The 27,030-nt window shown below is 54.3% G+C and overlaps 2 protein-coding genes across 2 annotated transcripts; both read right to left on the bottom strand.

Moving 5' to 3' along the window:
- Positions 1-3,420: 3,420 nt before the first annotated feature.
- On the bottom strand, positions 3,421-6,985 carry LOC114489487 (butyrophilin subfamily 2 member A2-like). The gene is made up of 2 exons (XM_036015785.1): positions 6,931-6,985; positions 3,421-4,217 (listed from the first exon to the last, which is right to left on the bottom strand). The coding sequence occupies exons 1-2, from the start codon at positions 6,983-6,985 to the stop codon at positions 3,421-3,423; spliced, it is 852 nt and encodes a 283-aa protein (XP_035871678.1).
- A 3,133-nt stretch (positions 6,986-10,118) lies between these two features.
- Positions 10,119-18,421, bottom strand: LOC114489486 (butyrophilin subfamily 3 member A3-like). Its single transcript, XM_028503452.2, has 7 exons — positions 18,238-18,421; positions 17,692-18,033; positions 16,329-16,610; positions 13,125-13,283; positions 11,664-11,690; positions 11,255-11,281; positions 10,119-10,780 (listed from the first exon to the last, which is right to left on the bottom strand). Exons 1-7 carry the CDS (start codon positions 18,314-18,316, stop codon positions 10,119-10,121), a joined length of 1,578 nt encoding a protein of 525 aa, XP_028359253.2. The 5' UTR covers positions 18,317-18,421.
- Between the last annotated feature and the right edge of the window lie 8,609 nt (positions 18,422-27,030).

The raw sequence follows: 27,030 nt of genomic DNA, 5'->3' as shown, positions 1-27,030 counted from the left end.
GATATCAAAAACTTGGGAACTGCTTGATTTTAAAGGATTATTGAAAGAGCTGCTGCATAATTCGGGTGATTATATGAGGACATTTTTGCTTATCTGTGACAGTGAATATCACAAAAACTATGCATGGGCCTTTTTTTTTGGCTCATCAATTTTCATTACTGTTTGTGTATTTACTGTGTGGCCCAGACAACTCAGCTTCTTCCAGTGTGGCCCAGAGACACCTAAAGGTTGGACACCCCTGCCTGGAGCAGCGCAGACCAGCTCCAGCCCTGACTCCCAGCCTCTGCGTCTCTCTCTGTGGTCACCTGCGTGAATCAGTCCTGGGTGTGGGAGTGCGTGATCGCTATTTCAGTATATTCTCCTGCTTTATGTCTTTTATATCATAATGGACATTACAGCAGAATGAAGACAAATTAACCGCTCTTAATGTGTGCGGGAAGTGAGCCTGAATTTCACGGTCACTGTGGCCCTTTGTGGACATCTTTTGCACCAGAGCCCAGGGGAGTGTGAGCGCACAGAGAACAGACGCAGGCCACCTTCCCCGGCACCTCCGAAATGCTGTCTCTGATGGACTCAGAGATAATTCAATACCAGGTTTTCAGGGACAGGGTGCCAGGGACCCACAGGAAAAGGAAATTTAGGAATTTTAGTGGGGGGCGGGGGTCTGCTGCTGAGATCATTTTCCCTCCGAGCCTTCTCTGTGCTGCATTCGGATTTTCACCTGGATTGACCCCTCCTCTGTCAGCAGGAGTCTGTGTTTTCTGTTCACAGTGAACATTTTATTGCACATGCTCACTTCATTATAATCTACCCCTGTTCTTATTTGTTTATTTATCTGATGCTTTTTAGAGCGGCCGACCTCAGGGCCCTCTCCCCTGGGCACTCCCACACACCGGTCAAGGAGGACACCTTCGGAAACGCGCTAATATAAGTGCCCTCTCTCCGGGGAGCGCCTGAGCCTTCCCTTCTCCTCTCAGTCCCCCAAGGCAGGCATCTCCTGAACTCTCAGAGATCCCAGGAGACACGCAGGCAGGGGGCAATAAGCAGGGGCAGCTTCTCTCAGGCCAGCTCCCTGACCCTGAGTCCCAGGCCCCCTTTCCTGTGACTTCCCGCTGAGCCAGAGCAGCCCATCTAGGGCCCCTCCTGTTGCTTCTACGGTCCTATGCCTTTCCTTGTTCCCCTGGCCTTGGCTTTAATAAATGTTAACAGCCAAAAGGAAAACGTAAAATATAAATGTAGGAGTCACTTTCAGTCGTATGTTCAAAACGATCAGTGGATTGTTTATGTGTGGGTGTCTTTGGCTCCTAAACGCCTAGTCATCCCTGATTTCAATGACGGTCGGGCCCCAGGTCCCTGGCCACTCTTCCTACGGTCAAGGCCACCTCCAGTAGCTGCTCCCCAGCAGCCCGACACAGGACAAGCACTAACTGAGACCACTTCCGTCCACGCCCTGGCATGTGAGGGCACTTCTCCCTCCTCTGCCGACACTGCACATGGGACTGGCCTTTCTTGAGGACCCGGAGGATGTGGGCCGTGTGAATCACTTGAATGGCGGTGTGAACTTTGAGGGGGAAAAAAGACTTCGACTAAAAGGGCTCTTGGTAGCTAACTCGGCTTGAATTTTTTAAAAAGAGCTTAGTAGCCATTGGTGCACAGTGGCCTGTCCCGCAAAAACAGAGAAGCCTGTGCTGAACCTCCTGCCTGCACCCTGCCCGCCCTCTGAGCCGCCCTTACAAGGAAGTTCCAGCCATGCTACCTCAACCAAAAAAGACCACTAAAGCTTTCTCCATCCAATAAAGGCTGTACAGCTCTGGCCAATCAGGGTGTCTCTTTTTTGACCCATCAGGACAACGCATTTTGGACTATTCAACTATTTAGGACGTGAAGTCCTTATTTCCATGGGGGCGGACCAATCACGGACCTGGGGCGGGGCCTCTGCTCCCTGGAAGCCCGCCCCTTTCTCTGAGCCCCAGCACTTTCCGTTCCCGGAAGCTGCTGCCTGTGGTGTCGGGCAGAGCTGAGTGGAGCCCCTGAGATGATGCGGGCAGCGCCACGCAGGACTGGGTCCCAGGGTGACCTCCCAGCCCTGTTCTGACAGCCAAGTTCATGTTCGTGCTCTGCCCCAGGGGTGCTTTGCTCCGAGCAGTTTGCTTCACTGAACCAAGGAGCACGGGGTCTTCCTTCTTACCTCTCCTTTCTCCCGCTCTGATGTAAACCTTGGGTTCCCTCCCTCCTTCCAAATGCAGGAAAGAAGGTGAAATCGGTCTTTCTTTACATGACATTTGGATGTTGTTCCCCTCGATGTCATCCGTCTGGCTTAAGTTAACTCTCATAAAAAAATCTTTACAGGTCTCAGAGTTCATACATGAACAGAAAAGAGCCCCCAGTCTCCTAGTATTAGCCAGACATACGATTTGCAAAGCAAATCGATGCCACAGCCTTTGCTAGTGTTTATTTTGCTCCGCATGCAAGTTTTTTTTTCCAGAAAACTTGTTTATTTATATCAGTCTATAATCAGATTTTAAATGTCATTTAAATCAGAATAATAACCGTCACTGGGTATCTCAGTAACAGCGTTGTGCCAATAAACCCAGGCTTGGGTCCAGTCTCCAGTCAGGGCACCAAAGAAATGGACCAGTGGATGAATAAATAAAAAGAAAAACAAATTCATGTTTCTCTCTGTCTCTCCCTCTCCTTCTAAAATCAATAACAATGTGAAAATAATTTAATAAAAACATTTAAAACTTCTTTCAATTCAATATAGTAAATATACTCAGATATAATCAAATGACCAGAAACTTGTTGGGGTGCTCAGTAATCTGAAGGTTTTAATTCATCCCGAAAACAAGCAGCTGGAACCGGATGGCCCCCCCACTGACCCTGACTTTGAAAGAATGTGGTTCACGCCTCACCTGATCACAAGGGACCTTAAACCAGAGCCCATTCTCACTGACCGAGAATATTTATTGCAGAGACCCCTGAGCCAGTGCAGATCCAACTGTGTCCTTGACTGTCATCCCTCTGTTTTTGTCTTTGATCCTTCCATCCTGGAGCTTCGCTCTGAGGCCTGGAGCTCTGGGGGACGGTGGGGATGGACCTTCTGGTGCTGGACCCCTGGCTGTCATGGGGGGGAAACCACCCCAACAGCCTGGACCCTCCCAGCTATCAGTCCCCCTTCCTCCATCTCTGACCCCCAGTGGTGGCTCCTCACCCCTCAGGTCCTGGTGCATCCTGCTGTCCTCACCCCGAGTCCACAGAGTCTGGTGTCACCTCAGGTCCCATGCTGACAGGTCACCCTGATGTCAGGGCAGCAGGCTGTCAGCCTGTCACTGTCCCACATTGTCCTTGGTTGGGAGCCACGTGCAAGCACTGGCTCCCCTGAGACTGGCCCCTGCCCCGTGGGGACAAGCTCACCAGCTGCTAGAGCAACAGGCTGAGGGGGGGATGGGCTGGGACTGGAGGGAGTCCCTGGCCTGTGGGGCAGGTTCTCTGATGTGCCCAGAGGGAGGGGCCGAGTCCTCTAGGTGCTGTGCTGTGTGAGCAGGGAGAGCCAGGGCTTCTCTTCTGGGCTCTGAGACCAGGGCGCTGGGTCTGGTGGCTGCGGTGGGTCCCTGCTCCATGGAGAACCAGGCTACCCTCAGGCACAGTGACTCCCTGGGCCCCCGTGAATGCTGGGCAGAGGAAGAGGTGGCTGTCATCAGAGCCCAGCCTGAAGAAGGGCCTCAGGGGCCCAGAGAAGCGGGAGCGGGGACACGTGTAGATGTGGGACTGATCCCTCATGTTGTAGAAGGAGACGTCTCCACATTCGTAGTCCAGGAAGACGGCCACCTGGTGAAGGCGCTCCTTCAGGGGAAGGGTCTTCTCAGGGGAGGACAGGACCCGGCACTGGTGTCCAAGCAGCCCCAGGGTACAGAAGCCATTCTGAGGGCCCAGCAGGGCTTCCCCCTTCCTCTGCACACGGTCTGCACAGACCCCCACGGCCCACACCATCACATTTCCTACCTCCACCTCCCAGTAGTGTCTCCCCGAGGAGAAACCCTGCACACCCAAGACGCATGGCCGGCAGTCGAGTGTCTTGGGGTTGTTGGGCAGGATCTGCCTGGAGGGGCCCCACCCCACCCTCCTCTGGTCCTGGGACAGGAAGAGCTCAGGGTGAGCAGTGTCTGGGTCCAGGAGCACGTCAGCTGCACAGGAAGTCTCAGGGTGAGGCCTAGGTGCTCAGGGGGACCCAGGAAGCCGGGGGGGGGACATACCCACAGGTTTAAACCTCCATGAAGGCCCCGTGATCCCAGACCCCAGGCAGCTCACAGAGGAGAGCCTTGAGGCTGCATGTCCACCTGCTGAGTGAGGGGCGGGGCCTCAGGGAGAGCACACCTGGGCACTGAGTGAGCAGAGAGTTTAGCAAAGGAGCTGAAGTTAGTGTCTCCTACTTTCTCTCCACGTCCTGAGATGTGCCCCCTTTTCTATCACAAACAGATGGTCTCTGGGACTCTGTTTGGTTGCAGACTTCCCAAACTGGCTTCATACACGGGGGACCCTGTCCCCTCCACCTCCCGGTGAAGCACTTCGGGCCACTCACCTGCCCGCAGAACTCGGGACCTGCTGCCTCACAAGGAGACCCCGACCTCCTCGTCAGTGACGTCTGTTCCCTCCTCTGTGCCCCTTGTTCTTGCCCCAAACTCCTCAGGGAGAGGATTCCCTGCGGGTGAGGCCCTACAGCTCCCCCAGTTCATAGGTGGTTTTCTTTTGAACAAAGGATGTCAAACTCATTAACAAATACTTTCATTTTTGTTACTTGACAGGGCTGAGGAGACCGAAGAGCAGAAACACCTGCAGTTTCCGTTGGAAGGACCAGGTGAATAAAAACCAACAACCGTCACCGTCCCCGCTGAGCCACCCTCACTGTGTCCTGGTCAGTGCAACCTCCTCCCTCATCTTCTGCAGACATCCGTGCAGTCCGTCCTCACACAGCTCCCTCCTCCAGGTCACCTTGCTGCTCTGCTCTAGTCCCTGCAGCGGCTCCTGTCTCACTGAGACTCCACCACAGGCTCCCTGTCACCTGCTTTACCCCGTCTGGTCTGGGCCCCTTCCAGGTCCGCACCCCCTCCTCCCATTCTCCCTGCACTCAGTCCCTCCACCCACACCTGCCTCTCGGGTTCCTCGAAACTGCCAGACGTGCTGCTGCCTCAGGCCCTGGGCACCTGCCCCTCCTGCTCCCTGGTGCTCACCCCTCACTTGCTCTGTTGTCACCTTTTTCTAAAAATATATTTTATTTATTATGCTATTTCAGTTGTCTCATTCCACCCTCCCCTTTATTTCCCTCCACACTGCACTCCCCTACCCATGTCCTCCTTCTTTAGTTCATGTCCATGGGTCATACATATAAGTTCTCTGGCTTCTACATTTCCTATACTATTCTTAACTTGCTCCTGTCTATTTTCTACCTACCATCTATGCTACTTTTTCTCTGTACTTCCCCCTCTTCCCCTTCCCACTGATAACCCTCCATGTGATCTCCATTTCTGTGATTCTGTCCCTGTTCTAGTTGTTTGCTTAGTTTGCTTTTGTTTTTGCTGTAGGTGTGATTGTTAATAATTGTGAGTTTGCTGTCATTTTACTGTTCATATTTTTAATCTTCTTTTTCTCAGAAAAGCCCCCTTAATGTTTCATATAATAAAGGCTTGGTGATGGTGAACTCCTTTAACTTGACCTTATGTGAGAAGCACTGTATCTGCCTTTCCATTTTAAATGAAAACTTTGCTGGATAGAGTAACCTTGGATGTAGGTCCTTGCCTCTCATGACTTGGAATACTTCTTTCCAGCTCCTTCTTGTCTGTAAGGTCTCTTTTGAGAAATCAGCTGACAGTCTCATATGAACTCCTTTGTAGGTAATTGTCTTCTTTCCTCTTGCTGCTTCTAAGATTCTCTCCTTATCTTTAATGTTGGCTAATGTAATTATGATGTGCCTTGGTGTGTTCTTCCTTGGGTCCACCTTCTTTGGGGCTCTTTGAGCTTCCTGGACTTCCTGGAAGTCTATTTTTTTTTTGCCAGATTGGGGAAGTTCTTTATTATTTGTTCAAATAAATTTTCAATTTTTGCTCTTCCTCTTCTCCTTCTAGCACCCCTATAATTCAGATGTTGGAACATTTAAAGATGTCCTCAAGGTTCCTAAGCCTCTCCTTATTTTTTTGGATTCCTGTTTCTTCATTCTTTTCTGGTTGAATGTTTCTTTCTTCCTTCTGGTCCACACCATTGATTAGAGTCCCAGTTTCCTTCTCATCACTGTTGGTTCCTTGTACCTTTTCCTTTATTTCACTTAGCATTGCCTTCATTTTTGTCATCTAATTTATTACCAAATTCAACAAATCCTGTGAGCATCCTGTGAGCATTACCGGGCTGTTTTGAACTGTGCATCTGATAGGTTGGCTATCTCTTTGTCATTTAGTTGTATTTGTTCTGGTGCTTTGATATGTTCTTTCATTTGTGCTATTTTGTTGTTGTTTGGGTGCCTGCTTCATATAAGGGCCAGAGACTTATGTGTTTGCCAGGGCCATGCAACCCACGTGGTTGCTTGTGACGCTGTGTGTGGGGGAGGGTCCAAGAGGGAACAATCATGCTAGCTCTGTTCTCTGCTGGTTTTCAGTCACTTGTTACCCAAAAGCAAAGTGGGCCCTTCTGGTGCTGATTCCCAGGTGGGTGGGTTTGTGTATGTTCTAGGACCCTGTGGGTCTCTCCATGAACTCTTCTGTGAGGCTGGGAGTCTCTCCCACTGCTATCTCAACCCCGAAGGTGTTTTCAATCAGAGGTTCGAGGCTTTATTTCCCCGCACTGGGGCCCTGGGTTGTGCAGTCTGTCCCATTCCCCAGGTGTTCCTCCCAGTTTATCTGCATGTGAATGTGGGACCACCCACTCCACTAGTGGCCGCCTTACCTGCCCGGTCTTCCACCACCACTTTGCAGAGAGTCCTCTCCGCCCAGCTGCCCATCTCCACCCCTCCTACCCGTCTGGATGGATGTTTCTTCTTTAACACCTTGGCTGTTGGACTTCCATACAGTTCGATTTTCTGTCAATTCTGGCTGTTTTTTGTCTTTAAATTGTTGTTCTCCTTCTTTTGTTTGTGTGAGGACTAACAGTGTGTCTACCTACACCTCTATCTTGACCGGAAGTTCAAACTCTGTTGTCACCTTTTCAGTGAAGCCTTCCCTCACCTTTCCGGTTCCATCACAGCTCCCCTGCCTCTAGCCCTCTACACACTCTCCCCAGATTAGTTTTTCTAAGCACTCATCATCATCTGATGTAATACTTTAATTAATTATGTTACTACTGGCTTTAGTTAAGTGTTTTATAGATTACTTTCTGTTTCTCTACAGTGTGAGCCCCATAAGGGAAGGGGTGTTCATGCATTTTGTTCCCTGATTTATCTTCTGTTTCTAGAACTGAGCCTAGAACATATGTGATCCTTGCTAAGTGTTTGTTGAGTGACTTTATGAGTGTCTGTAGACACTGACTGTCCCAGGTCCATCCTTGGAAAACCCCAATGGGCAGGAGGGGAGGCTTCAGCATCAGCACCCCCAGGTGCACACAGCCCCCTGCCCCCACCACTCTCCATGGTGTGGGATTGTTCTGAACACACAACCGTAGCTGCAGCATCAGAAACAGAACAAGGAAAAATGATCAAATTTATCCTCAGGGACAAGGCTCCTGATCCTGGGATGGGAGACTCTGTGATGCCCCCTGTGAGGAAGGGAGAGGCCTCAGCTCAGCTGCAGCCTGAGCTCCTCAGGGCCCAGGACCCTCCCAGCCCTGCCCCTCCCCCAGCCCCACTCAGGCTCCCAACTGTCTGCTGAGGGTCCTGTGTCCATGGGCTGGGCCCCCAGAGGGCAGGGAGCTAACCTGGAAGGAAGACCCCAGAGCCCCTCTCCTGGCCCAGCAGGTGTTACTGACAGAGCAGGGTTTGTCCTCACAGAGCTGTCCCTGATGGTCACGGCCATGGTGACCCTGTAGAGGCCGTCTGTGTCCTCGGTGTGAGCCTCCTGCAGGGTGGGCATGAGCTCACTATAGGGGTCCCCCACACTGCATGGGGCTCTGGGCACCTCCCTGTGGAGGTGCACACCAGCCAGAAACCCCCATCCTTATGGTCCTTCATTTCAATGAGGGGCATAGGCCCTACACCTGAGAACAAACAAAAATATCTAAAATGTCTCATTCCAAAGCACGTGACAGGCAAGGACCCTTAGAGATCTCTGAGCAGCAGCAGGGGCTACTCCGTGGGGTTCCACCTTCTCCCCTGCTCACGGCCCCACTGAGCTCACTGTGCTTCTCAGGACTCAATGCCCACAGCTCAGCAGGACACACCCCCTCACTGGGCCCTCGGGCAGGAGGAGGCCCCTGCCAGGGTAGACAGGACCCTCGACAAACACCTGCTGGTCTGTGGGGGCCTGAAGTGCCAAGAGAAACTATCCCCAAGGGTCACACAGTGAAAAAGTCACCAAAGAGAAACAAGGGACCTGCCACCCTCAGGCACATGATGGCCTCATCTCAGGATGAGGCTGGTTGGAAATGACAGTGGTGGATGGCGCTGTCCTGGGCTGTGACACCGTGAAGGAGCAGGGCCACCCTCCCCTGCTCACAAAGGTCGTTCGTCCTCGGCACCGTCTCCACTGGACACTGCAGGTAGCTCACGAGCAAGGGCCCCACCTCCAGTGACTCCGCTCCTGGGACTCTGTCCCCTTGTCGTTCCCTTCAGCTGACTTGTTCCCTCACACCTGTCCCTGAGAGAACGACCCCAGACGTCCCCAGTCTGGAGGGTCTCAGCTCCTCTGACAGCAGCAAGAGGGGCCACCTGGGTCCCGTCACTGCAGGGAACTCAGCTCTGCCAGCAGCCAGAGTGAGCAACGCAGACTGGTCCCTGGGTCACCCCCAAAATAAAAGCAAACAAAAAAAATAAATAGCAGCTTGCAGACACCTTAAACACAGACTGGCGAGAGCCGTGCTGGATTCTGACCCAGAAAATTGTGAGATAACAGATTTGTGTTGTATTAGGTCATGACATTTATACTATTACAGCAAAAATAGAAAGTTAACCCAATAAAGATTGGGAAACAATGTGCCAGGGAACTAAACTGTGAACCTGGTGAGTTATCCATGGGGTTAGATCTAGAAAGAACTCCACTGAAACATGACTATTATTGACAACTTTATTTACATATGTGGCATAATACCCACATTCGGGGGGAGGGGACACACAGTGAACAGTCACAGTGATGATGATGAGGAGGAAGAGGGGCCTTTTTCCAGGACCCACAGGTGACAGGAACCTCGGGAACCTCAGTGGGTGGTCAGTGGAGGGCGCCCTTGTCCTGGACATGGGTCCCACCGTGTGATGAAACTTCCACCGACTTCCATCTGCCCCCTCCCCCCACCGTCCTGCTCACAGAGGACCTCCAGGTGGGAGGTGGGAGGGTGGGTGTGCTCTGTGCCCACGGGTCACAGGCTGCTTCAGAAAGTGGCCGCTGGTCCCTTCTCAGCCTGTGTGATGGGGTCACTGTGAGTTCATCCCCTGGACCACGGCGTCCTGCAGAGCCCGTCAGTGAAGGGTGGGCCATGGCTCTGACAGTTGACCTTGAAGGATCCCAGTGGGTGTGGCTTTCACAGTCATCTGCAGTGACCTTTACCCTTGGTGCCCTGGGAGGGACCCTCAGGGCTGCCCATGACCCTGCCCAACAGGACACTCAGCTGCAAAGGGACAGACCAGAGGGAGGGGGAGGGGCAGGGGATGACCATCTCCCAGCAGCACTAGATTCCGTGTGAATTATGTACCTCAGTGAAGTTGGCCCTGCCTCAGTTTCCACACTTTCATAATGAGGCTGCCTCACAGGGTGGTTGTGAGGATGAGTTTCACCTGAAGCAGGTAGCACAGCACTTGTACATGGGAAGTCACCTGTAAATGTCAGCTCTGGTCGTTCAAAGCCCCTGACTCACCTTTGGAAAGTTAACTCACTGTCTGCACCCTTGTCTTCTTAACTCTCAGGAAATATGAATGAATATTAGTAAAGTCCATCACTCATGAGTTCTTTGTAAGTGATTTCTTGCTGAGAGGTTTGCTGTTCAGGAGGCCCTCAGCTCCAGGCAGCAGGAAGCAGAGACGTTTCTTCAGCCTCATAGCTCTCACTCCCAAGAAATGAGTCGAAAGACTCTTGGGTCTTATTTGATGAGTAAGAACCTGGGTCAGGCACACGGGACCTCCCCCCTCCTTTCTGTGCTGGGCAAACGGTCAGGGGAGTGGACTTATCTGTCCAAATCCAGAAAACAGGCCTCAGAGGCCCAGAGAAGCGGGTGTGCGGGAAGGTGAAGATGTGAGACCCGTCGAGGGCATTGTAGAAGGAAACCTCGCCCACCTCATAGTCCAGGAAAACCCCCACCCTCTCAGGAGGGCTCACGTTGGTCAGTGTGGTCCGGGGATATGTGAGAGCCCGGTAGTCACTCCCAGGATACCGCCCCATGACCCAGAATCCATTCTCTGGGTTAATGTTAACCCGGTGTTTTCTCTCCACACTCTCCCTGCACACCCCAACACACCACTGTGCCCTGCCCCCCACCTCCACCTCCCAGAAGTGTCTCCCTGAGGTGAAGCTCTCACAGCCCAGCACACAGTGATTCCTCTGAAATCTCTTGGGGTTTTCTGGCAGGTTCTGCCGTGTGTCTGCCTGCTGCAGGCTCCTGTTATCATCAAAAACATGGAGGTTGGGGTGCGCCGTGTCTGGATCCAGAAACACATCCGCTGCAGGGGGGTCAGAGGGCGTGGGGTCAGCCATGGTTCCTGGACCTCAGAGCCCCAGCCTTCAAGACCAGGCTCTGGGCTGGAGGCCAAACTCCAGTGAGTGGGGGCCCCGACCTGCCCTGAATGGGACCATCAGCAAAGCCAAGGAACCACAGCGGTCTGTTGTGCCCTCACTGAGCAGCCTCCTGCCATCCCCCCTAGTCCCTTCCTGCAGGACCTGGGGCAGCCTGAGCCTGGTCAGGTCCCCCCTCCCCCCCCCCTGCAGCCCCTCCCTCCAGCCCCACCCCTCCTGCCTCTTCCTCCCACAGAGACCTGTGGACCCCAGGACAGCTGCTGTCCCTGGTCCCTGGGCAGCAGGTGGGCACACCTTTGAGACCACGACCTCAGGTCACCTCCCTCAGGCAAGAGTTGGAGAGGAAAGAGGGAGCAGGGGCCCTCGGGGGTTGTCCTGGGGACACAGAGGGACCCACTCACCAGGCTGGAAGAGGGCCGTCTTCCACTCTGGAAGGAAGGAGACACAGACAAGGAAAGGTCATTCTTTCCGTCCTCCCCCCACCCACTGTCCTCACTGAGCCTCTTCTCTCTCCTCCCCTCATCTGCAGCTCTGCGGGCCAGGCTGCACCCTCTCCCAGTGCTGGGCTTCCCTCCATCACGCTGGGGCCGTGGGGACACGACCAGGCTGTGCCAGGTGTGGGCGTGAGTGTCAGCAGGGTGAGGGACACTGGGTCTGGAAGGTCCTCTCTGAGTGACCAGACAGGAGGGGGTGGTGCAGACACAGAGAATGAGCCTCTGAGCTGGATGGGATGGCCCCTCACCCAGCAGGAAAGGCTGCACGTGCTTCCCACACAGGAGCCGGAAACGAGAGAGCCTCAGGCTCACTCACCTGCATAGGCCTGAGACCACTCCTCACCTGCAATGGAGACAGACGGTCACCTGAACTGTCCTTTCTGAGTTGGTTCCTTCCTCTCCCTTGTGCCCCCTGTCATCTTCCTGTGTGCCCCCCACCCTTCCCCCCTCCCCCTCTGCCTGTTCCCTCCCTGGCTCCCCCTCCTCTTTCCATCAGCTGCAGCTCAGGACCCCCAGGCGCCCTGCAGGGGGTGTCCCAGGGTCACCGCACAGCTGTTCTGTCCCTGTCTGTGCAGGAGGCACCGCTTATACAGTTTGCTTTCTAAAGTTTGTTTGCCTTCTATCATCTATAGCCAGAAAATAAAAAAATGGAAAATTGCAGAAAGAAACAATTCAGAAGTTTTAAATTGCACGCCAATCTGAGTAGTATGATGAGGTCCCCTGCTGTCTGCTGCAACCTGCCCTCTTAGGAATCTCCCCAAGTCCAGCAGGTCCACCCAGCATCTCCCCACCCCCGCCAGTCTCTGAGTGTCTCTGTGACACATGGATGGCCCCAGTGTCACAGCGCTGCTCTTTAGTCACCCATATTTTACTTAATAATGACTCCAACGTGCAAGAACAGTGATGCTGCAATGCTGGTGTGCCAATGAGAAGCCTCCTTATGTGAAAAGGAAAAACCTCATATAGTCAGTGCTTGGTGCTACCTGTGATCTTGGACCACATCCCCCTCGGATGAGGGGTGACCACTTTACTCCAGGACCTGGGTGCACCTGGGCATAGGGTCGCCCTGGGCACACGTGTGTGCACCTGTGTGCTAGAATCCATCCACCTCAATCTGTATTATTTCCTGCCTACTTCCAGAAACAACTGGACAACTTAATGGGAAAAATTCAGGTACTATTTTTTTAGCAGTGATGATGAATCTGTGACAACTGACACAGCCACTCCTGTTTTTAAGGGACACGTTTCTTACCTTCTGTTTTTCTTCCTAGTGGTCTACAGAGTTTGTGAACCAATCAGGGAGGGAAGGACTCCCACACTGAATCACCTGCCCCGCCCACTGTCCTTTCTGGGGTTGCCGGGATGTGCCTCATGAGCGCCCCCTGGTGGAGAGAGATCCGCAGCCCCTTCCCCACTGAGACAGACCACATGCCTGGTTCTCCCATCAGCCTCCTCATCCTTCCCCTGGGCAGTTAGAGGAGAGGGGAGGGGCTGAAATATTCAGAGCAGAGAGGCTGAGATGCGGGTCCTGGGGCGCTCACGTGGTAGGTACTGGAACCTTCTCCACCCTGCAGGGAACAACAGGAGTCGGTGACGTGTGTCACCAGGGTCCCCAGGATGCGCGGGGCTGGGGATCAGGACTTACTGAGTTCCTCCTGCAGCCTTTCTGAAAATAAGCAGGAAAAAGAAAGTCCTGAGAGCAGGACCCAGGGGAGTTTCCGCGCGCTGGGTGCCGGCTGGGGTGGGGAGGTGGCGCCCTCCTGCGGCGGGGTCTCACCGTTGTTTCTTTGCTCCCTCATCTTCTCCTGCCGCAGAACCTCGGTCTTCCTCTGCTGTCTCCAAAGGAAACTCCCTGCCCCCGCCAGGGTCACCAGCAGAACCAGCAGGGTCACCGCGAAGGCCACCACCCAGGGCTGCGCGCTCCGGAAGAAGGGGCCTGCGAAGGGTGAGCCTCAGCCGCTGAGAGACCATTGTGTTCCCGAAGTGCCCAGACCCCTCACCGTCACACAGTGGTGTCCGGAAAGGACCGCCTCTCACATGGGAACAGTTCAAATACCAACAAGGCGTACAGAATCGTTGAAATCTCAGTCCACTCCCTCCGCCCCCCACTGACTAGCTTCTGGTTAGAATCTTACTCTGGTGATTAAGAACCTGAACGTCGGGGCTGGAGGGCCAGCCTTCAAATTCAGGATCTCCTGCCTGACTAGCTCTGTGACCTTGAACTAATGACCCAACCATTCCTTCCTGGTGTCCTGTTCAGTAAGAGGATTAAATTAATGCTTATCCAGTGCCTGGCACACAGTGAGTGCCATGCAAGTGTTTGTTAAATTTTAAAAATATAAATAGATTCTTATGTTTTTTCTTGTTCATACCAAGCATGTCAGTCTATACCGGCTACTCTGCAGGTTCTTCCCTCTGCTCCCCCGGGTCTGGGCGGCCTTCCCGCCTCAGCACAGGGGGCAGGTCTGTGTCTGCTCTCACAGGGCAGCGCCCCCTGCACACACGGCCCCTCGGGGGCACTTGCACCGTCTCTTACTCTTTGTTGTTACAGTTAACGGTGCAGGAAGTAACCTTGTCTATGAGGCATTTCACAGTAATGGAAGCTGATCTGTCAGATAAATTCTCAGAAGTGGTAATTTGGATCAATAAATAAATAGTTTGGATAAAGATTACTCTATTGCCCCAGTAGACATTATGCCAAGTAGCACCCAAAATATACAAAATTTTAGCAACAAAACATCTAAGGGTGGCTGCCTCCCCACAGTCGCCCCATCAGGGGGCATTATCAAGCACCTTCTTTCTTCGTTTGTTGCCAGTCTCATGGGCGGAAATCATCTCCCTAGTCAGTGAGATTGGCATGCTTTCATAAGTTATTTACTTTTCTGTGAACTGATAAAAATGAAAATAAAAAAGAATGAAGTGTATTTTATTGATTATGCTATTGCTGTTTTCCCAATGTCCCCCCTTTTATCTCCACTCTGCCCTGCATCCCCCAACCCTCCAGCATTCCCTTCCTTAGTTCCTGTCCATGGGTTGTACATATAAATCCTTTGACTTCTGTTTCCTATACCATTCTTAACCTTTCCTCGTCTACTTTATGCCTGCCAGTTATGCTTCTTATTCTCTCTACCTATCCCCACATTTTTCCCCTCCCCCTCACCACTAAAACCCTCCATGTGATGTCTATTTCTCTAATTCTGTTCCTGTTCTAGTTGTTTACTTAGTTTTTGTTTTCACTTTTTTAGGTTCAGTTGTTGACAGTTCTAAGTTTGTTGTCATTTTACTATTCATAGTTTTTGATCTTCTTCCATTTCTTAGATAAGTCCCTTTAACATTTCATATAACAAGGGCTTGGTGATGATGAACTCCTTTAATTTTACCTTACCTGGGAAGCACTTTATCTGCCCTTCCATTCTAAATGAGAGCTTTGCTGGATAGAGTCATCTTGGATGTAGGTCCTTGCCTGTCGTGACTTTGAATTCTTCTTTCCAGCCCCTTCCTGCCTGTGAGCTTTCTTTTGAGAAATCATTTGGTAGTCTTATGGGAACTCCTTGGTAGGTAACTGTCTCCTTCTCTCTTGCTGCTTTTAAGATCCTCTCTTTATCTTTAATCTTGGGTAACTTAATGATGATGTGTCTTGGTGTGTTCCTCTTTGGGTTCAACTTCTTTGTGACTCTCTGGGCTGCCTGGAAGTCTATTTCCTTTGCCAGATTGGGGAAGTTCTCCTTCATTATTTGTTCAAATAAGTTTCCAACTTCTTATTTTTGTTCTTCTCCTTCTGGCACCCCTGTGATTCTGATGTTAGAGTGTTTAAAGTTGTCCCAGAGTTTCCTAAGCCTCTCCTCATTTTTTTTGAATTCTTGTTTCTTCATTCTGTTCTGGTTGGATGTTTATTTCTTCCTTTTGTTCCAAATCATTGATTTGAGTTCTGGTTTCCTTCCCATCACTGTTGGTTTCCTAAATTTTCTGCTTCATTTCATTTTGGGTAGCCTTCATGTGTTCCTTCATTTTTCAACTGAGCTCAATCAGTTCTGTGAGCAGCCTGATTACCAGTGTTTTGAACTCTGCATCAGATAGGTTGGCTATCTCCTGGTCACTTAGCTCTTTTTCTGGAGCTTTGATCTGTTCTTTCATTTGGGACATATTTCTTTGTGTCGGTGCACCATTATGTTGTCAGGGGTGGGGCCTTAGGTATTCACCTGGGCAGGGCAACCCTCTTTGTTGTGCGGTGGTGGTGCTGTCTGTGGGGCAGGGATCAGAGAGTGGCAATGTGGCTTGCCTGATCTGCTGCAGCCCCACTTTCCAACGAACTCTCTCCTGTGAAACTGGGATTTTCTCCCCAGTGGCACCTCCCCAGCGCAGTTTACAGCTAGCTTTGCGTCTTTAATTTCCCGATCAGGCAGCCCCACCTTGCCTGCGGAGCCCCAACCTTGCTGCAGGTCCTCTCTGCTTGGCTGTCCATCTCCGCCCTCCCACCCATCTGGGTGAATGTTCTTTAACTCCTTGGGTGTCGGATTTCTGTGCAGCTTGATTTTCTAGCACCTCTGGTTGTTTATGGTTTTTAGATTGTTTTTTTATCCTTCTTTTGGTTGTGCTAGGAAGCGAAGACTTTTACCTACGACTCCATATTGGACAGAACTATGATAATTCTTGTTTTTGCATATTTTCTAATGGGTTGTTTTATACATTAAAATTTGATATATTTTTACATATTTTAAAATATTTACATACTACATGTTTTCTCCCCTTTTACCATGTCCTTGCTGATCTTGACCATTTGTCCCTATTTCCCATTGTCCGTCACAGCTAGTGGCACACAAGAAGTGCTCAGGTGTCTGTGACACAAACAGCTTCATGAGGAAGGAGCAGCAGGACCCTGCTCTGTCCCTTCTGTTCCCTGCACAGACCCAGGTCAGCAGCAGACAACCACACCTTCCCCCAGGGGCACCCAGGAGCCCAGGGCAGTGGGCAGGGCACTCACCTTGGATGGAAAGCCTGGCTGACCTCTCCTGGCCCAGCAGGGGGTTTCTGATGACACAGGAGACCCCTTCCCCAGAGCCACCTTCCAGGATCACAGAGGCTGAGGCTGCATAAAGGCCCTGGGGGTCTGCGGCCTCTGTGGCCACCTCAGCAGACAAGCTGTGTCCCCTGGCATCTCTCCACTGGATCTGGGGCTGCGGGTACCAGCCGGCAGACGTGCACTCCACACGGATCCCTCCAGCCTCGTAGCCCTTCATTTCAACGTGGGGGTCAGAGCCCAGTGCTGGGGAGGAACAGTGAGTCTGAATCCTGGGGAGCCCTCTGCACTGGTGGGGGTCTCCACAGCAGGGAGGGGCACACCCACCATGGATGAGCCCAGCAGGGATTCCCCAGGAGTGAGGGTTGGACAGGGAAGACTTTCTTCAAAGGACCTGTGATCTCCAGGGAGGGACAGTGTCTGGCTCAGGAGGCCCTGCAGGGACAAGGCCAGGAACCCCATAGTCCATCCCCTGCCGGGCTCCCCAGGGACCCACCAGGCAGAAGCCCAGGGCAGGGCTGTGTCCTGAGAAGGTGAAGTGCAGCCCTGACACCCGGACACGAGCACTTTCACGGGGCAGCACCTCAGACAAGGTCACTCTGTCACTGGGACGGGTCAGGACACAGTCAAGACCACTCAGCAGTCGGTCTGAGCACAGAGGAAGCAGGAACAGTGTGCAGACCACAGCAGTGACCACCCTCCCCTGTCCTGGCTGGGAGGGACCCATGACACCCTGCACCTTCCTGACAGCATCCAGCCCAGAGCAGAGCCCTGCTTCCACATCCCCCCAAGTCCCCTGACAGCCCAGGGGTCACACCAAGTCCTCCCTGACACCCCCTCTCTTAGACACCCCGGTTTCCTCCCCTGTGCGTTCCCCCTCACTGCTCCAGGGATGGACACACCCTGTTCAACTGCACGTGTGTCCCGGGGCCTTTGGGTGGAGGGTGTGGGCACCACAGGTGTGGTTCCTGCAGCTCAGCCCCCTGGACCCACAGCAGCAGGCACCTGGGGGCCATGGCCACTGTCTGGGACATGCTGCACCCAAACACCCGTGTGCCACCCACTGCGGGGGAAGAGGTCTGCTCCTCCTTCCTGTCCCCGACCTCCACTTCCCTGCTGAGGCCTGTGGGTGGCGTGAGGGACTCTTTACTGGATGCAGGAGGAGCCCTTCCTGGGGGACAACCTGGGTCTGTCTCGGGCCTCAGAGAAGCAGGGAGGGAGGTGGGGGGGCAGGTGCTGGTGAGGAGCAGGGAGAGCTCTCAGGTGGGCCTGGAGCCTCTGCCCCTGACCCCACAGGAAACAGGCACAGATCAAACCTGAGTCTTACCTGCAACCTTCAGCTCCACCTGGGCTTTTGCATAGAAGTCTCCATCTTGGAAATAACACAGGTAGTTTCCTCTGTCAGAGGCTCTGACATCTCGAATCTGCAGAGCAGCCTTCCCCGCAGTGATGCCCTCTCTTAACATCGAAGTTCTCCCTCCATACTCTGCTGCCGGCGTGTCCTCCTGCCCGTGTGCGTACACGTGCACTACCTGCCTGGGGCTGAGTCGCTCCCACATCAGCTCCATGTTCTCAGCGCTCATCTCCGGGGACAGGTGACAGGGCAGCTCAGCGTCTTCACCCACCATGGCCAGGATGGGCTCGGGGGGTCCAACCACAGCAAACTGAGCTGGTCATCAGAAGGGGGGGCTCCGTCAGAGGGAGCTGGGGCCAGAGGGCCAGGGGGTGACCCAGCAGGAAGGGGGAGGGAGAGACTCCTAGACAGGAACTCAGTCCTCACACAGGTGTGGTCTGCAGGGGTGGGGGGAGTCCAGGGTTCTGACTGGGCCCCAAAGGTAAAGGTTCAGATGCACAAACGCAGAGCAGGTCCTACCTGAGCAGGGGCTGAGCAGCTGGACCACGGCGAGGCAGACAGGGAGGGCAGGCAGACGGGGGACCAGGCGCCTCACCATCGTTCCCTGCTGTGCAGACAGAGACTCCAGGAGGGGCTGGGTAGCAGTGACGACCTGGGAGAAAGGGGAGAATTCCACATGGAGACGGTGCCTCCCCAGGGCCGACAGGGGGCGTGCAAACGCAATGGCTGCTGACCCAGAGTCTCCTCTGCAGATGTCCCCTGGGGATTTTCTTCACCTTGGATCCCAACACGGAAATCACCCATAAAGCAGGGAATGGTAATGGACGTACCTTAACCCTCTCCATCAGGAAGTGCGGGGCTCTCCTGTGGGAACGAACTCAGAATTCCTCCACTCACCCACACTTCCCTGCCACAGCCAGCTGCCTGCCCCCAGAATCACCCTCTGAGGAAGGCAGACCCCGCCCCTCTGAGTCCCTGGTCCCACTGCTGCCCCCTGCAGGCCGTGCTCCGCACAGCAGAAAGGACATCTTGACTCCTCACCTTGCCGCTACTCAGCGGGATCATTCCGCTCTGGGAGATTTGCTGACCTTCTACTAGTTATCTGAACGGACTGTGTTGCTTGCACTTTGTCCTCAAAAGGAGAACTTTCAGCACCGGCTTCTCGTGTCTTTCTTGTGTGTGTTTTTTTCTTTCCATTTCCGTTGTTACAAAAACCCCTGCCTGTGTCCAATCGTTCAGACGTTCTTTCAGCTGAGACCCCCATTATCTCGAGCTGGGGGCTCTTGGATGGACCTACTTTCCTCCCACCAGTCCGTCTCTCAGTTATTGGCTGCCGAGCGTCAGGCAGTCAAACCTGGGTTTGGTGTCAGTCTCTCTTCTAGAATCTCCTAGAATACGTTCCCAGAGACCAGCAGGAGAGACTGTGAGGGGCCTTGCCCCTCTCTGACCACAGGAAGTTCCCAGGGACGGGCAGGCCTCCAGCTCCCTGGTTCCCGTTGTTTCCGTCCCACAGGTGTCCCAGTGCAGACCTTACCTTATCCTGGCTCCACGTTCCACCTGCGGGCTCAGCCACTTCTCAGCCTCTCTCCCAAGGGGCCCTGGAGCCCTGGCTTTCACCAGCTCCCCGCAATTCCCCTTCGTTCTTCCAGCTGAAGATCCCAGAGCTCAGGCCCCTGGGACGTTCTCCATTAGAGTTGAGTCTCCGACGTGGAAGGAAGGGTGGGGACAAAGAAAGCTTCCTCTCTGCCAGAAACAGGGCAAAGTCCCTGTGTGAAGACATTCCCTTGATTGGCTTGAAGCCCTATGTCTCATCAGTTGCTGGGCAGAAACCAGAAGGAAAAATTGGCATGAACGTTGACCACGTGTTGGATGGAGCAGTGCAGACCAGCTCCAGCCCTGACTCCCTCCCTCTGGGTCTCTCTGTGTGCTCACCTGCGTGAATCAGTCCTGGGTGTGGGGGTGTGTGAGCAGTATCTCACTGCACACACCTGCTTCATGTCACTTGTGTCACAGTGTGTTTAGCAGAGGCACCAGGACAGAGCAGCAGAGGGCAGTGTGGGAGCAGAGGAGGGTGCAGGAATTACAGGGTCACTGTGGGCGTTTGCTAACGACTTGACAGCAGAGTCCAGTGCAGGAGTGACAGAGAGAGGGCAGGCCCACGCCACCTGTCCTGGCCCCTGTGACACTCAGGTCTCAGATCCATTCCCAAGCAGCACCGTGTTCAGGTTCCCACGGGTGGTGCTGTCAGGGGCCGATGGGCAGGTCCAGGTTTTCCAAGGAAGGTTCATGGGGGTGTTGCTGAGAGGGTCCATCCACCCTCTGCCCCTCATCTGAGCTGCACCTGGGTTTCAGGTGTGCTCACCTCTCTCTGCTGCAGGGTCTGTGTTCTCTGAGGTTGGACAGGAGAGGGTGTGACTGTGTCTGTCAGGGAACTTGGGGGCCAGCAGGGTCTACCTGTGGCCTGGGGCCTCCAGAGACACTGTGTTTAGGTCTGAAGCCCGTGATTTGAGCTCCCAGGGCAGAGTGTGACTGTGGCTGATGGACTGTGATGCATTCCATGGTGTGAATGTGGGTTCTGGGGTGGAGGTGGCTGCTTCCTTGTGCCTCATCTGTTCCCTGCTGCTTCTCAGTGAACAAGGGCAGTTTGGGAGAGACAGGTACTGCACTGTGCCCATCACCATGTTGATGGGAGTGGTTTGGGCCGATGGTTTGGAGGTGAAAGTTGTCGGTTTGTGTTTCTCCGGAGATGTTCACACTCAGGGAAACATTGCAGCCGTCCCTGCAGGGACCAGGGTACACTGACACAGAGAAGCAGCCAATGTCCACCCTAGATGTGAGCCTCCAGTTGAGGATTTCTGGGTAGAAGGTCTTGCATCTCTAGGAGTTTCCCAGGAACTCCAGTCCTGATGCACTTCTCATCCAGACCTGCATGTGGTGCTGGGAGGCAAATGGCAAAGGGGACCGAACATCACACATGAAAAGTCCATTTTCATCAGATAAACCCTGCATTCAGATAATCTCTTCTGCTCTGTGTGTGTGTGTTGGGTATTGTTCGTCCTCAGTAGGATGCCCTCCAGCAATGCTCGTCTCACTTCAGGGCGCCCACAAAGGCTGGCCAGTGCAGGAAGGTGGCAGCACATGCCTCTCAGTCCGAGCTCTGTGTGTTTCCAAAGTGGGCTGCGCCCGAGGCCTTGACTCCAGGACGTCCAGTCCGCGCTGGGAACTCAGTTTCAACCCCAGGGAGTACTGACCTTTGATCCCATCTGCCGGCCAGGCCCTAGTCTATTTCCCAGTTGCACAGTTCAAGGAAAGAGTTAGTGAGAGAGGCAGGTGCCCAAGCCTCTGGTGCGTTCAGACCAGGAAAAAAGAGAGATAAGAGACAGACAGAAATTGTCATCACCATTTCCCCGCAAATACACTTGATCCATTCCGGTACATTGCATCTGAGATCTGTTATTTCCACTGTGGGACAAAGTGCTGTCTCCTCACTTCACTAGACTTCAGGGGAAGTCCGCAGATTGGAAACGCATTTTCCGGCGCAGGGGCGTCTTCTCGCCCCTGGGGCCCTTCAACCACTTGAAGCCTGGAGTTCACCCTGTCTCCGACACCTTCCTTGGGGCGGGGCCGCAGGAGCGCTTCCTCCTGCCCCTCCCTCCCCCACCGTCGTGCTCAGCAAGGCGGGTCAGCTGCTGGGATGCACAGACCAGCCCCAGTGGACTCCGAACTAACCAGTGGCGAGGAGTTACCTTCATTAGAGAAACTAGTAATAATAATGGTGCGAACCTTTACTCTGCACTGGCTGCATGTGACTAGACACGATTCTAATGCTATCATGCCTCAGAGCGCACGCCGAACCTCTCGGGGGATTCTGGGGACATTTCTTTGTCTCAGTCGTGGGTCCGCAGGGCTCTGGGCGCACCTGCTCCGGCGGTCTCGCTTGGGCCTGACTGATGGACTTGGGCTCCAGGCTGCAAGCCGGACCGGTCAGCCCTCCGGGTCTCTCCATTCGGAGGCCGAAAGCTGCAGAACTCCTGCTCTGTCTCTATCCCCTCTTCCCCTCCCCTGCATCCGATCATTGCCCTTCCCCTTCTCCCTCTTCCTCTACCTTCTCAGAGGGGGATCTTGAGGCTCCTGCGCCCCCTAGTGGCCACGGGGCTTCACTGCAGGCCGTGCGCCTGGGAACCGCATTTGGGGTCCCTCCACTGAGATGTCCCGACAGGTTCCCACATCTTTGTTTAATATAACCTCAAATCCTTAAAAAAAAAACCCTGTGATACACAGTAAGAAACGCATTTTATATTGTAACTGCGGACATACACTCATGTTTATACATACTATATTGGCTCATAGTTCCATTTGGTTTTTAAAATAAAATAATACACTGCGCAGTGTGTGCATGTCCCGCCACCAGCGGCGCAGGCCCTGCAGGTGGCGCTGCTCCGGGAGGACCGTCTGTCCGCGGGAACGCGGCGCCCCCAGGCCTGCGGGGCTCTGCTCTGCTTGTCCGAGCGAGAGAACTTCGACACTCAGAAACTTACCTTCATTCTGAAATCTATCTAACAACGCCCTTGCTTCCCTTCACGCTAATGCTGTCAGAGCCCCTTATTGGGCCGGAGGCGGAGCACGGAGTTTCCGGTGCAGACGGACAAGTATCCGGTTAACATCCCCCGCCCCTCCCCCATCGGGGAGGACGTCTCCCTACGAACCACACGCCCGCGAACACACCGAGCAGCGGCCCGCGGCCCCCAGGCCTGGCTGCACCTCGTGCCGCCCACGGGGCGGCTGGAACAGCAGAGCCTCGCGGTCCCGGTTCCCGCGGCTGGAGGCCTGAGCTCCGGTCCCGGTGGGTCAGTTCCAGCCTCTGCCCGGGTTCAGGCGACAGTGGAGGGTGGGGTGGGGTGGGGTGGGGTGCCGGCAGTGTTCAGGGGTTCCAGGCCTGTGGAAGCTTCACGCTGTCTCCGCCTCGTTCTCACGGGGCTTCCCCGAGACACGTGCCTCCCTCCCCTTTCCCGTGGAGACAGAAGCGGGTCAGTCCCGTGTTCTGGCCAAATGCACGGACGACGGAAGCTCCACTTGCGTGTCTGCGGGAAGGCCCTCCGCTGATTTGCCTGCGCGGTGCCGCCGTCTCCTCTGACGGCCTCTCCTCCGAGCTCCTTCATTCCGTGTTTCAACCGCACACGGCGAGGGGCGGGGAAGGACCCCAGTTACTTACTGAGGGCGGCAGGGGTGGGAGCCCGGGCTCTCCACCACACCCTGCGGGGTCAGACCGTGTTACTGGGGAACCATACACAGTTTGGTCACTTAAGAGAAGGTCCGGAGTGGGGGGCGTGGCCGTACTCCGCAGCCCTCCTGCTGGTGCTGTTTTCTCCGCTGGAGACACAGGGAACCCACAAACCACTTGGAGGCAAGTCACAGCTACAGGAAACGGAAATGTCGGCCCCCACAGACAAGGTTTCCCCGGGGCGCGGCCGATCCATCTGAACCAGGCGGAACACAACCTTCCACCTGCTGAGTGAGGGGGCGGGGCCTCGGGGAGCGGACTCCTGGGCACTAGGAGATGCTGACGGTTTAGGAAAGGAGCTGAAATGAATGTCTCCCACTTTCTCTGCACCTTCTCTGATCTGCCCCCTTTTCTGTTCAAGTCACATGGTCTCGGGTGCACTTTCTAGCTGGAAACTTTCCGAATTGCCCAAAACACCTGAGACCCTGTCTCCTCCACCTCCCAGGAAAGCAATTCAGGCCACTCACTTGCCGCCAGATCAGGGGTCCTGAGGCCTCCCAAGGAGACCCCGACCCCCTCGTCAGTGCTGTCTGCTCCCCCCTCTGTACCCCTTGCTCTTGCCCCAAACCCCTCAGGGAGAGGCCCCTCCTGTTGTGAGGCCCTGCAGCCCCCAGTTCCTGGGTGGTTTTCTCTTGAACAAAGGATGTCAGGCTCACTAATAAACAGTTCTAGTTTGTCACTTGCCTTGGCTAGGAGACAAATGGCACAAGCACCTGGAGTCTCTGTGGGAAGGACCCGAATGAATAAAAATCCTCCACAGCCACACTCCAGGCTGAGCCACCATCACTGTTGCCGGGTTACTGCAACCCCCTCTCTGCCCTCCTCCCTACCCACCGCACCCCCCCCCCCCCCCCCCCCCCCCCCCCGGTCAGGCCACGCCAGTGCGACCTCAGCACAGCGCCTCCCCGTGGTCACCTTACTGCTCTGCTCCAGTCCCTGCCATGGCTCCTGTCTCCCTGAGACTCCACCACAGGCCCCCTGTGACCTGCTTCCCCCCGTCTGGTCTGGGCCCCTTCCAGGTCCGCACTCCCTCCTCCCATTCTCCCTGCACTCAGTCCCTTCACCCACACCTGCCTCCCGGGTTCCTCGAAACTGCCAGACGTGCTGCTGCCTCAGGCCCTGGCACCTGCCCCTCCTGCGCCCTGGTGCTCACCCCTCACGTGCCCTGTTGTCCCTTCTCACAGGAGCCTCCCCTCACCTTTCCAGTTCCATCACAGCTCCCCTGCCTCTAGCCTATACACACTCTCCCCGGATTAATTTTTCTACAGCACTTATTACCACCTGATGTAATAATTGAATTATTTTACTCAATTAACTGTTTCATAGATTACTTTCTGCTTCTCTACAATATGAGCCCCTTGATGGTAGGGATGGTCATACATTTTCTTCCCTGATTTATCTCCTGTTTCTAGAACTGAGCCTAGAACATATGTGATCCTTGCTAAGTGTTTGTTGACTGACTTTATGAGTGTATGTAGATAATGACTGTCCCAGGTCCATCCTTGGAAAACCCCACGGGCAGGAGGGGAGGCTTCAGCATCAGCACCCCCAGGTGCAGACAGCCCCCTGCCCCCACCTCTCTCCACGGTGTGTGATTGTCCTGAACACACAACCGTAGCTGCAGCATCAGAACCACAACAGGGAAAATGAGCAGATTTACCCTCAGAGACAAGGCTCCTTCTCCTGGGATGAGAGACTCTGTGATGCCCCCTGTGAGGAGGGGAGAGGCCTCAGCTCAGCTGCAGCCTGAGCTCCTCAGGGCCCAGGACCCTCCCAGACCCGCCCCTCCCCCAGCCCCACTCAGGCTCCCAACTGTCTGCTGAGGGTCCTGTGTCCACGGGCCGGGCCCCCAGAGGGCAGGGAGCTGACCTGGAAGGAAGACCCCAGAGCCCCTCTCCTGGCCCAGCAGGTGTTACTGACGGAGCAGGGCTTGTCCTCACAGAGTTGTCCCTGATGGTCACTGCCATGGTGACCCTGTAGAGGACGTCTGTGTCCTTGGTGTGAGCCTCCTGCAGGGCGGGCATGAGCTCACCATAGGGGTCCCCACACTGCTCGGGGCTCTGGGCACCTCCCTGTGGAGGTGCACTCCTGCCAGACACCCCCATCCTCGTGGCCCTTGATCTCAATGAGGGGCTTGGATCCCAGGCCTGTGACAAACATGACTAAAATGTCTAATCCTAATTCATGTGACAGACAAAGACCCTTAGAGATCTCTGAGCAGTAGCCTGAGCACACTCCGTGGGGTTCCACCGTCTCCCCTGCTCACGGCCCCACTGAGCTCACTGTGCTTCTCAAACTCGGTGCCCACAGCTCAGCAGGACACACCCCCTCACTGGGCCCTCGGGCAGGGGGAGGCCCCCTGCCAGGGCAGAGGGGACCCTAGAGAAACACCTGCTGGTCTGTGGGGGGCCTGAGGTTGAGGGAGAGACATTCTGCAGGAGTCACATTGAGAAAAAGCCACTAAAAGAAGGAAAGGTCACACCTGCCACCATCAGGAGCATGATGGCCTCGTCATAGCATCTGCCTTGTTGGAAATGACAGTAATAGATGCCATTGTCGTGGGCTGTGATGCTGTGAATGACCAGGGCAACCCTGCCTTGTGAATGTGTTCACCCACAAAGGTTGTTCCTACTTGTTACTGCCTCAATTGCACACTGCAATTAGCTCACTAGCAATGGCCCCGAAGCAATCATTTTATGACTGGGACCCTGTCCCCATGTTGTTCTGGTCACCTGACTTGTTCCCTCACATCTGTCCCTGCGAGAACGACCCCAGGTGTTCCCAGCCTGGAGGGTCTCAGCCCTTCTGACAGCAGCAAGAGGAGCCACCTGGGTCCCGTCACTGCAGGGAACTCAGCTCTGCCATCAGCCAGAGTCAGCAACGCAGACTGGGCCCTGGGTCCTCAAAACAAACAGACAAACAAACAAACAAACACCCTAGCCTGCAGATACCTTGAATACAGCCTGGTGAAATCCACGCTGGAAATCTGACCCAAGAATTGTGAGATAATAGATTTGTGTCATATTAAGTCATGAAATTTATGATTATTACAGCAAAAATAGAAATTTAGTACACTAAAGATTTTGGGGAAAGTTGCAAGGACGTAGCCTGTGAACCTGGTGAGTTACCGTGGGGACTTAGAATCTAGAAGAAGCTCCGTTGAAGAGTGCAGATGAGTGACAACTTTATTTACACATGTGACACGACACCCACATGCAGGGGGAGGGGACACATGGTGAACAGTCACAGTGACGATGATGATGATGAGGAAGAGGCGCCTTTCCCCAGAACCCACAGGTGACAGGAACCTCGGGAACCTCAGTGGGTGGTCAGCGGTGAGTGTCCCTGTCCTGGACATGGGTCCCACCGTGTGATGGAACTTCCACTGACGCCCGTCTGCCCCCTCCCCCCACCGTCCTGCTCACAGAGGACCCTCAGGTGGGAGGTGGGGGGGGTGGGTGTGCTCTGAGCCCACAGGTCACAGGCTGGTTCAGAAAGTGGCCGCTGGTCCCTTCTCAGCCTGTGTGATGGGGTCACTGTGAGTTCATCCTCTGGACCACGGCGTCCTGCAGAGCCAGTCAGTGAAGGGTGGGCCATGGCTCTGACAGTTGACCTTGGAGGATCCAAGTGGGTGTGGCCTTCATAGTGACCTGCAGTGACCTTTACCCTTGGTGCCCTGGGAGGGGCCCTCGGGGCTGCCCATGACCCTGCCCAACAGGACACTCAGCTGCAAAGGGACAGACGAGAGGGAGGGGGAGGGGCAGAACATCTCCCAGCAGCACTTAACTCTGTGTGAATTATGTACACCAGTGAACTGCCGCTGCCTCAGTTTCTGCACTTTCTAAATGAGGCTGCCTCATGGGGTGGTTGTGAGGATGAGTGAGATTCACGTGAAGCAGGTAGCACAGCACTCGTACATGGAAAGTTACCTGTAAATATCAGCTCTGGTTGTTCGAAGCCCCTGACTCACCTTTGGAAAGTTAACCCACTGTCTGCACCCTGGTCTCCTTGTCTCTCGTGGAAAAACTGAG

The sequence above is a fragment of the Phyllostomus discolor genome, chromosome 14, assembly GCF_004126475.2.
Source record: "Phyllostomus discolor isolate MPI-MPIP mPhyDis1 chromosome 14, mPhyDis1.pri.v3, whole genome shotgun sequence".
In the NCBI taxonomy this organism is placed as follows: domain Eukaryota; kingdom Metazoa; phylum Chordata; class Mammalia; order Chiroptera; family Phyllostomidae; genus Phyllostomus; species Phyllostomus discolor.
Note: the sequence above shows the minus strand (reverse complement) of the source record. Positions and strands in the feature narration are given on the sequence as shown.